Source organism: Phalangium opilio, unplaced genomic scaffold (genome assembly GCF_054372755.1).
Source record: "Phalangium opilio isolate 3A_F unplaced genomic scaffold, DU_Popi_V2 ptg000217l_1, whole genome shotgun sequence".
Lineage (NCBI taxonomy): Eukaryota > Metazoa > Arthropoda > Arachnida > Opiliones > Phalangiidae > Phalangium > Phalangium opilio.
The window spans coordinates 9,382,865-9,394,536 of record NW_028324218.1 but is presented as its reverse complement, the minus strand read 5'-3'; the positions used below and the strand labels follow the sequence as shown (position 1 = coordinate 9,394,536).

Here is an 11,672-nt window from a genome sequence, read left to right as displayed (position 1 = left end):
ATTCTTAGGGTAAAATCGAGTGGAAAGTGTCAAAGAACATACGGTCTACAACATTTAATTACGGAGATATGGGCTCCCAAACATTGGTTGGCCCCCAATACAAGAAAATAGTTACTCATGTGGAGAAAAAATATCAACCTTAAAAAGCCTTCAATCTTAGAAAGTTATTGAACTCTTATCTAGCAGAAGTTACTACTAAAGCAAATATCGGCTCCGTTGTCGTACCTAACATTCTGGCAAGATCCAATCGGAACTCAATCTCGAGGGTGGAACTAAAACTAGCCTCTGTTAAGCATAGCGAGCCCATGGACAAAGCGATACTGAAGGACAGATGGCAACCCATAGAGCCCCATACTAAGCGTACTTCCCCTTTTCAGCCCTAAAATAAGACGTTAGCTGCTTCCCTCTTTAGAACGTTGATTCCCCCATATGCCCCCCACTATCCGGTATGCTACTATCTGCCGCTAGAAGGCGAATTAACAAGTGTTTTTCAACTTTCTCCCACTGCCATCGGTCCTTCTGTATTGCTTTGTCTATGGCGAGCCAGTCAACTCAACTAAGGGAGCATCTAGTGGCATTAATTTAAACTAAACCACAGCCTAGACTTAAATAGGTAGAAGTGAGAGTATGTTGGCGAAACAATTAAGGATTATTACTATACATGTGTGACTTTTTCCTTGTTTTTTGAGCCCATAGCTTCGTATGAAGTTCGTAAACTAAACCACAGCGTAGATTTGCTTTAAACTGATGACTTACAATTATCCCAAAAATATCAAGCGTGTTCGAACTAGGTTGAAGGTAGGTCTCACGAGTCACGCGTGTTCCTATGCCATCAAGGCTATGTAAATACAACGTTAACCTGTACTAAATGTCATTTCCGTTTCAAGTTAGTGGGTGGGTGCGATTGTTAGAAGTGTTTTCCTATGTTTGTGCTATGTCAGAAAAACGTCATAGCACGAGAGGAAGATAGATCGATTTTATTATGTGCTAAAGTATAAAAGGAGTGGTATTTTTTTGAGACACATGTCCCTATAGCGGAATATTGTAAATATCTCACGGACCTCTTAAAAATTTGTATGTGTAAGCCGAGGTATGTATAGGAAACGTTCTGACTTTAGTTAAATAAAGTGCTTTCCATAATTCAAAACTCATTACATTAAGAAATGTAGGGTATGAAACTCTTCCAAGTTCGAATAAACTGAAAACTTGGTCAAGTTATATCAAATATTAGAGGTACAAAACTTGAGAATAATTTTTACGAATTATCTTAGTGCGCTCAGTAAGGCAATTAAGTGTTTATAGATTTTGCCATGATGAAAGTTTCCGAAACACTCATTAAGTGCTTTGTTTTAGTTTTTCCCAAACTATTCTTGATTTTACCTCTCCGAGTGACTTATAATATTACGACCGTATCTGTGGGGTGTATGTGTGTGTGTCTGTTGTAACGGTCCGAGGTCGCAGTTTCCAAATTGTAGCAAAGGTTTTTGCCATTTCCGGACTGCTACTACTACAGTTTAAAGAAATTTTGAAAATAGAATTTCACTATGTTGAGACCATTAATGGACACTATTCTTTCACCTGCCTAGCCTGTCGTCTATAGAACAAATCTGTACTTATTGGCTTCTAACACCACCATCTTCTGGTTATTAGATCGCGGTAGTTAAAGGTTTAATCGTAATCGTGTTTATAGCTTCGGAACTTCCATTTATGTCGTGCACATTCTCTTTTTTGTATGGAGACAGTCATGAAGTATAACGAGAGGATAGTGTTTACAAGCAAACTTAGTTGCGAATAGAGCCTTGAATAATGCTTGATTAATTCATTAATTTTAATCTCTGTAGTTGCTTATCAATAAAGAGCAATAATTGCATATATAGGTAAATAGGTTTTTAGGTGTTCTTCTCGACACGGAGAGATAATATTTTGGTTTCCCAACTTGTTTTTTACTTGAGATAGTACCAAGAATTTATTCACGTTACTAAGAATATGGAAAGACATTCTAAATCAATAATCTCATTCTTCATTACGCTCAAGCTGATCTACTCTGATGATATGACTGTAAGTTAATTATTTTGGAGAAAACTAATCATTTACATCAATAAAAATTTAGTAATAGTGTTAGAACAAAAATTAGCGGGAAAAGTTTCGCTCTAACGTGTACGAAGAAAACATCAGAAGCTCAAGCTATGTGCGCATTTTCTTAGCAACGTGAATGTATTTTTAATGATACTAAGAACAAAATGGTACTTCATCGCGTGTTTCAACCTAAAACCAAAAGTACATATTTCTACAAAAAGTATCATATTTCCCACATTATGAAAGTAGCAGGCGATGCAAATCGAGCACTCACCCAATCACAGACAGTTTTAGCTACGTAGATTTTATTCGGACTTAGTTGACCTAGGCTTAACTACTGGCCGTTCAGTTTTACCATAATTCAGCGATCTTTGTTACCGCTGTCGTTATCAGTACGCGCAAAATACAAGAAAGAGCAGGTACAGTAAATAGCACTAAGCGTAGCTCGTTCATTAGACCATTACTATGTAACTAAGAGGGAAAGAGACTGGGGTAAAACTTTGAATTAAACCTCGCTTTTTGGCGATTGCGCTGTAGTCTTTTTATATCATGAGATTGCGCAGAGAACGCAATGTATCAACACCCTTGTATATCCCGATACTGATAGTTGCCTATCATGTCTATTGAATTCAATTCCCACGACTCGAAATAGGACTTCATAAAAGGGGGTACGAAATTGGGGAAGGGTATAACATGGGACACTTTCGCCTTGTCAATGGAGACTTTTGGTTTTAATGGATATACTTTTAATATAACTAACGCACAGTGTGAGGGAACTTAATTATGTATTTCTCGAAGCATGTCTTGATGAACCAAACAAAACAAATTTTCATACTTTCGCACGCATTCTAGCTAGTGTTCGACGCATTTTTCACATGGGCAACGTTTGGCTACGTCTCTAGAAAATACGCAGCTTAGTCCTTGCACTAATGACGAATGGACTACAACTAGGACTGTTCTTGAATTTTTGGTATAAGATTTCTTGTGGTCGTTCTTTTATCATGCATATGAAGACAATTTTTACGTCCTTGACTTTATTCACGTATTTTAGTTTATGTTTCTCTTATGCCGCTGATATTGACTGGGGTCTAATCAAGGCGAATGTCTGTACACCTGAACATAAATATAAAATGCTTCAGAAAGGTATGTTCGATTCTTTTAAGATTTGAAACTGATCTAATATAATTGGAAATTTCTCTTTCAAAGGGTCGAATCCGGTTGAAGTATCGGCTGGTTTGGGTATCATTCAAATATATGACTTCAATGAAGAAAGCATGGTTAGATAAAATTTCATTAAAATAAGTTATTGAAAAGCGTGGTTTAAAGAAGCTTAGTTCGAAAGGCTAACGGGTGGTTCATGAAAAAAGGCGAATAATTCAAAATCAGTTATATGGATATAGAAACCGACATTCAAGACCATTGTGTTTTTAGAGATAAATCGCGGCTCAAACCCGGTAAAGTCCAATTTCTTTGTCTTTCGGGACCAAGACAACCTTGCCGCACCTTCGGTACTTTGCTGAACATTATAACTGATTTTCAAACTGCCTCACAAGTCGCTTGTTCATCCAATTCCCTCTGGCCCATCTCACTTTTGGTTGTAAAACTTTTTACTCTCGGAAAACCAGGGAGAAAAGAGGTAGGATGGTGTGGAAATTATGATGGACGACCTGTGGCACTGAAACTCTACCAGTTTACTTTGGACACGCCCATACCCTACTGTAGGCGATTGTGAAGTGCTGCTGCGTAGAGCCATAGTATTAGTATCAGAACTAGCTTCAATTTTTGAAACAGAGGGGGCGTCCTTTACGATTCCGTACTGTACGATCCTACCTAAACGCCACCGAGGATGCTGAGGGGACTTCGGTGCAGTAGGTAGGGGTTCAGAGGCATCGTTATAGGTATGGGGGTTACTACTCCATCCATCTCTCCTTCAAGGGCATAGAGATATCGCCAAAGACTGAATCTTCTTCTCAACCCTTTCGAACTTGCTACATGATGCCACCCACGGGGTGGCAATATACTCAAGCCTAGTTATTCTTTTATGAGTTCTCAAAAATACAACATTTCATTTCAGCAATTTACACTTCAAGGAATGCTCCGCCTAGCTTGGATTGACCCAACGTTGGACTTAAATAACATGAAAATAGATTACGTCCATATTATACCAGATGACGTCAATCAGTGCTTATGGAAACCCGATATAGTCTTTTACAACTGTAAAGATTCCGCTCAATTTGCTGTTACGGTTCCTAACACAGTCACAAAAATTATGCCGGGTGGCATTATATATCAGTACAGCAGGTATGCATACCAGGAGTATTAGGAAGGTTTTTGTAGTAATCAAGTGTAACAGAAGAGATCAGAAACTTTGGCTTTGAGCGAGATAAAATAGCACTTAACTCGTAAAATCAATAGACCTAAACTACATCCACCATCCTCAGTTTCCATTTCCTACCGCCAGATGGTTGTAGTTAGCTCAAATTTTAAATGTCGATTTTCTTTGAAGTCTCCTCTTAAGAGAGTTAAGGCTAGAGTCAGAGTTACTACTAAAGCATTTATATTATTTCTGCTTATTCCTTTGTAATTTGTTCAAATAATATAGATACGCTGTGACAGTTGGTTGCCAGTTGGATTTAAGAAACTACCCAATGGATACTCAAGAGTGTTCTTTGTTCATACAATTCTGTAGGTGTCTAAATTGCACAACCGCACAATTTAGATTGAATGGGCTAAATGGGAACATAACACACACGAAATATTTTTTGATTTAAGACTATGTATATTATAAATTCGAATTTTTTTGAATAAAAGTTAAATACGGGTTGAAGTTTGCACATTTTTCAATAGAAAGGAACCAGCATTTTAATTATTATTTTCTATTCAAAAGAGAATATAAATAATGATTTTTCAAACTGTATAAAAAAGAAGAATAAAAAATCCATCTTCAAAATTAAAGTATATACGAGCAACTTCTTAGGCCTCTGTGAAGTAGATGACTTTTTACTTCTAAGTTGACCAATCACAGTCCGCACACAACATTAGGGCATCGAATGTTTCACAGAGAGGTATAACGTGAAGGTTCCCCTAAGAAAACTTCATTGCTCGTATACCAATTTAAAATTGCAGATGGTATTATTTTGTATATTATTTAATATTCTCTTTGGAATAATAAAGAGATAAATTCGGATTGGTCCTATAAAATGAATTTTATAAACTGTGTAAGAAATTTTCATATTTCTTCAGTTTCCAGTCGTAATAAGCAAGCGACACTAAGTTGGTTTCACGAATCTAAGCACCCGAAAACTAAGAAAATATCCAGCATAGATCAGCACGATATAATCAAGAACAAACTTCAACAATTTAAAATTGAACAACCTGAGGCTCATTCTATGAAACTTTCATACACATCAGGTAAATAAGATGAATAACGTATCAGGTGTTAAAGGTATTTTTCAAGCAGAAGGGGAATAATGAACTAAAATCATATTAATTCATGAATAATTTTCGATAAGCCTTAATTAATGTGTTTAAATTAGAGTGCTAATACCATGTTGTAGTTCGGAACCCAACGCTAAGCCTAAAAACCACAATCTAAACAAGAGTGAAAGACCTTGACAGCCCTGAAAATCGGTTACTGCCATTAACTCGAGATTGGACAAACATTACTGTGATTTTTTCCATGTTCTAAGTCTTATATCTTATCCAAACCCCCTAGGAAATACAACCATTCTTGACTGTCGCTTCAAATTCACACGCTACACTACATCCAGTTTCGTCAACACCTACTTGCCCAGCTTCTTGGTGGTCTGGGTTTCGTACGTTTCCTTCTATCTGGACGTGGACGCGGTACCTGGACGGGTTACGTTGGGCGTAACAGCATTCCTGACAATCGCGACTCAAATGGTATCAGCCAGGAACGCTCTACCGACCGTCAATTACATTACGGCTATAGACGTTTGGTTGTTTGGCTGCCTCTTTCTCGTGTTCATGTCCTTAATAGAATTCGTCATGTCCTACGCAATTACTAAGGCCATAAGAAGCAGAAAGGTTCATGTAAGTATAATTCTATTTCACCTTACACCTTAAAATCAACTAAGTGTCGAAGTCATCACTGATATTTATCATCGTTAATTCAGTGGGTAGAAGCAGAAAATTCATAAGCTAATATGAATCATTGTGTAGCCATTTTCTCAACGTATCTAGGTCAGCTTTGAGGGAGGAGCTACACTAATCATTATGTGTGATAAACTTTGCGTCGTGAATAATTCATTGAACATTGCACCCGCTCCTGACCTTAAATTACTACGCCAAGGGCTCGCGATTTGATTGCCCATGTGCCAGGAATATAAGCAGACGACCAACCAATGAAATCACAGTTGGAAAGACGTTAGAATTATGACGCTTGATATAGAGCACTCAAGCCCCGCCCACAAAACCCGCATAGAGATTGACATGGACGATATGGGGTCACTTAACTCTTGAATTCCTTGTAGAATTAATACGGCTATTATTTTCTCGAATGAGTTACCTTTATACAAATAGTCTGAGACTCCAAAGTAATGGGGCAAACACTATGTCTTTTGGCTATTTTGAATATTTCTCAAGAGTTTCTTTCCCTTTGCAACAAAACTGACCGGTAATGATGGCAATAGATTCCTCGTTAAACTGATTCATCTTCTTGACCATTTTAGAGTACCACTTCCGTCACTGTAGAAAATATCAGGCCCGGAACCGCCCACAAACCGAAGATTTTTTTACCAAGCGAAAAAGACGAAGAGAAAATCATAACTAACAGACAAATTCTGAAAGTAGCGGGATATTCCAACGAGTTCAATTTGGACAATATCGCCAAACGCGTATATCCCGTTTTAACCTTAACATTTTCCATAAGCTACTGGATTTTCTACTTAAATTACACTAATAAATTAAGCTAAAGCTAATCCAAGTTCACAAAAAAATGAACCTTAAATCTATGCTAATGTAATACGGACTTTGGCAAAATCATCGTCTGAATGAAATAAATAATATATAGATATTTCTGTTATCAACAAGCGGTACGAAGTGTAACCTTGCATTTATGATAAAATTCTAAGTTAAGATTCCAATTGCCGTTTTCCATAGACAGCCACCATGGAGCAATATTAAGGAGACAGATTGTATGTAATGCAATTGTATAGGAAATTTCGTTCTCACTCCATGAAAATTACTCCATGGAAAATACCTATAGAAAATGGCATTAATGGATTTAATGTACATACAAGATTGGTTTTTTATTTTGATCTATAATTTTTTAGATATCACACATTTTTTTTTGTCAATTTTACAAATTAATAAGCTATGTCACCCTCGATAATGCATTCAGTTTTGTTCAGTTTTTTCCACGGTTTACTAATGTTAGAAAGCATTGGGGCATCAGATATGGCAAACTCATTAGGGCCCTCCCATCAATTGCGTTCCATGTGAACTTTATAGATGTAAGTACTAAAATAAACTGAACTGAACTGGGTTTTGAGGGTGATCAAAGCCCATTCCTCTTAAAGAGGCGGTAAAGCATTTAACACGTGTAAATACAAATATACAAACAAAATAGAAATCGAGCAAAGTAGTTGGAGCTCATCCACTATTACGGGGTTATGTTGACAACTTTGTTGGGCTGCTTGGACATGAGGCAAAACGTAAAATCGGCGATTTCAGATTGAATGGAATCTGAATCCTATAGACCTAGTTAAACTTGTAGGAATTCTTTAGGCATACTTAGTATTAAAGTATATAGTTAACTTTCGAAAAGCATAACACTGATTGTAAGAGGCACACGTGTCACATGACAAATTACTTATTCTCAGTCTCACAAACACCTTGATGTAAACCGCTCATTCAGCTATCGATTGCAGTACGTTTTATAATATACCCAGTACGCAATAACGAACAAAAGTACTAAAAATGGGTACACCCTCCTCGAAACAACGTCCAAGTCGAAAAACGACTCTCCAATTTTTAGTCTTGACGTATTTAGTGACAACGAACCAATTTTAGAATTAGATTTTTTAAAGATTCCTCTATATCTTGGAAGTTTATCCTGTGCTGGTGGTTGAGATACACTGGGACCTGGTCCAAGCTCGCGTGTTTCATTTGCATCGTTGCCATCTTTCACCAATGATATTTCCTGAAAGTGGAAAACACGCGAATTCTGAATACATGGTCATTGGTTATGCCCCCATCGGGAACAGGGTTTTGACCAACTTCTATGGCATTGAAGATTTGGTCATGACCCTTATTGGAAAGAGTTTTTAGCCCAAATTCTATGCCCTTGAAGGTCATGATGACACTAGTTCAAGGTTATGTAACTGAGGACACTTCGCTGATACGTCATGAACTTGAGGCTTCAATTAAAGTATTAAAAACGTTTTTGGGTTTGTTTTTAAACGGTGTCATCACACCATCCTCAAGAACTTTATCTTCAAAGTTAAGATAGTATAACTTTTATTTTGCCGTGCTTTCTAGATTTTGATCTTAAAGGCCTGGACGTGTGGATGAAATGTGTTTGAAATACGTCACAAGACTATGTGATGAAAATCACCAACGACTTCTGAATGGAGTGGATCTGAAAGCTTAGTGTTTGTATTTAGTACAGGTTATAACGAATTGTTACGATTTTTTACGAATCGACCAAAAACGAACCAAGTCTCTTGGAACCAATTCTCTTACAAGTCACGAGTGTGACGTATTTCAAAGACGCCTTCCTTCCAGTCTTTTTAAGACCAAAGTTTGTGACTGTCATGATGACCTAGAAATACGGATGAACACTTAAAATATTTCCCACCTTAACGCTGCAAGAGCTGAAATATCTTTCTAATGCTAAGGCAATGGTAAATTCAATCAAAGACAAGAATACGAGTGAAAGGCACCCAAATAGCCAAACATCTATTGCAGTTATGTAATTCACGGATGGCAACGCATTTCTCGCTGACACCATTTGAGTTGCTATGGTTAGGAAGGCCGTGACGCACAAAGTGACTCTGCCAGGAATAGCCTTGATGTGTAGATAAAATGATACGTATGACACTCCAACCACCATTAAACTCGGCACGTATGTGTTGACGAAACTTGATGTCGTGTACCTCTTGAACTTAAATCGACAATCCAAAATGGTTGTATTTCCTAAAAAAAATATTTTAAATTCCCATAAGTATGGCGGTCAGGACATTCGCTACAAGCATGCATCAAAAGGTATTGATGGGCGTCTCGGGAAGAGGAGTGTCTTCTGGTGAATTAGAAGCCATCGACTACTGTGGTCTCTATCTCTAACGCTAACCCGACTCGACCAAGGAAAGAAATAACAATAGGCCATGTAGCTATTTTCTTCTGCATTACAGGAGATGACAATCAGTCTACTTAATTTGTCTCGCACGTACAATGTCGATACTAAAAAGCCATTACGTCAGGCCCATACTTATGTATTTTAGGGTTATGGGTCAAGTCTTGTAGATTTTATTCTACACTACAGAAGATCTGAGTAATTGTTTAGGGTTTTTCAGCTTTCTTGTCGAATTACCTGATGTGTAAATCATATCTAGTGTCATGGGAGAAATGTCTTCAAGGCTAAATTGTTGTAATTTGTTCAGCATCTTGTGTATTATAATACTTCTAATTTTTCTGGCTTCAATAATTGAAGATTCATGAATCCATGATAGACGAGCTTCGGTATCTCTACTTGAAACTATAAAAAATAATAAATACAAACATATTATTTGGTTTTATAACAACAATGCAACGAACTGTCAACTGCACTTAAATAGAATTTCTCTTACAACAAATGAGTGGAGTCATAATATGAGAACTCGCTTTTTATTGGTTGAAATATTTTGAACCGAATATTAGTAGGAAAATACCCCCCCCCCCCCAAAAGCAAGAACTCCTAATATGGCTTGCCAAATCTTCTACTCTTTTTCACACCCTCTTTACTTGCAACACCACTACCACCTGCCTCTAGCACCGAGTCATCTAATGTTAAGAAGAAACTATTAAACGATCAATAATATTTGGGGGGTAATTTCCAGTCCGTTGAAGGTAAAGCTTATAAGTTAACATATTCAATCGAATTAAAAATTGAAACTTACAAAACTGAATATATAGCGAACATTGTTGTGAATCCAAAGGATAGAACGTGAAATCCAAATCGCAAATTACAATGACATTATATCTATATCAAGAAATAACTTTATCTTAATTTACCAAAAAAAAAACATTATAGAGCTATTTCAGTGGGGGAAAAATTTCGTCTGCTACGAAAATTGGGCCTGCCTTTGAGTGTAGAGGGCGGCCATTTTGTGAGCGTTTCTCTATGGGCAAATAGCATTGGTGACGTAGCCATTACCCCCTCTGAAATAGCTCTATACTATCTGACTTTTCCAATTTCCACGAATTGCGTGCACTCTATCTTTACCCGTATCAGGAATATATAGATTTAAAAGAAAGAGGAATACATAGTTTAAGACAAGGACGATTGATACCATTTACACCATGAGGCAAGGCTACGTGGCACTGCACATTGTACCATATTCAAGTGGGTAGTGATAGTCCTCTCAACTCGGAGAGGTAATATTTTGCTTTCCCAACTTGTTTTTCTACTCCTATCCAGTGGAATGGGTAATGAACCCTCGACACGCGCCCAATGAGGCATGTAAACTATTTCTGGTTCTTTTAAACGTGTATACTCCTGACAGTACAAAATCTACACTATGTCAGTGCCACAGAACACTAAAGGCACGCTCAAGTTTATAGATTTTTCAATAATGATGAAAGTACGTAAACAATACCTGCTGTATTGGTAGAAAAAACCACCTGGCATAACCTTCGCTACTGTATTTGGAAAAGTGACAACAAAGGGAACCGAATCTTTACAATTGTAAAAAACAATGTCAGGTTTCCATATACAATCATAAACGTATTTTGGCACTACTTCAGGAACGGATAGATTCAAACCATCTAAATTTACTAAAGGGTCAGTCCAAGTTAACATTAGTAAAGCTTGAATTGTAAATTGCTGGAAACAAAATTGAAATGGCGGTGAGATTTAATTATATTTCTAATTTAACCACTAAACTCACCATAAGATTCTCATTAAAATCAAAGAGCTGGAGAATTTTCAAACCAGCTGAAACTTCTCTCGGTTTATCTTACAGATAAAAAATAATTGTATAATTATATAGGATGTTTCTGATAAGTCTGCTTTAAATTAAAGGGTGCACTGTTCTTTGGGGTCAGACTGAGTGAAAAGTGTCAAAGAACATGTAGTATAAAACATTTTGTTTTGGAGGTACGGGCCGCAAACAGTGACCCCTAAAACAAAATATTGGCACACTTGTAGAGTAAGACATATCAGAAACGTACGTACGTTCTTAGATTGGAGGCTCTTGAAATTGTCTAAACAAGACGGGCTGGCTGCTATGTCTTACTCCTCATGTGTGCCAATTTCCTTGTATTAGGGGCAAATGTTTGGGGGCCCGTACCTCCGAAACTAAATGTTTCAGACCCCAAGTTATTTGACACTTTTCATTGAGTCTAACCCAAAGAACATAACCTTTAAATTATGGCAG

At 37.2% G+C, this 11,672-nt stretch overlaps 2 protein-coding genes across 2 annotated transcripts; both read left to right on the top strand.

The window, feature by feature from the left end:
- Positions 1-2,776: 2,776 nt before the first annotated feature.
- On the top strand, positions 2,777-4,887 carry LOC149616168 (gamma-aminobutyric acid receptor subunit beta-4-like). The gene is made up of 5 exons (XM_089857144.1): positions 2,777-3,046; positions 3,128-3,219; positions 3,283-3,353; positions 4,151-4,377; positions 4,679-4,887. The coding sequence occupies exons 1-5, from the start codon at positions 3,006-3,008 to the stop codon at positions 4,845-4,847; spliced, it is 600 nt and encodes a 199-aa protein (XP_089713270.1). The 5' UTR covers positions 2,777-3,005; the 3' UTR covers positions 4,848-4,887.
- A 315-nt stretch (positions 4,888-5,202) lies between these two features.
- Positions 5,203-7,012, top strand: LOC149616167 (glycine receptor subunit alpha-2-like). Its single transcript, XM_089856163.1, has 4 exons — positions 5,203-5,215; positions 5,320-5,487; positions 5,792-6,129; positions 6,768-7,012. The coding sequence occupies exons 1-4, from the start codon at positions 5,203-5,205 to the stop codon at positions 7,008-7,010; spliced, it is 762 nt and encodes a 253-aa protein (XP_089712289.1). The 3' UTR covers positions 7,011-7,012.
- Positions 7,013-11,672: the final 4,660 nt, after the last annotated feature.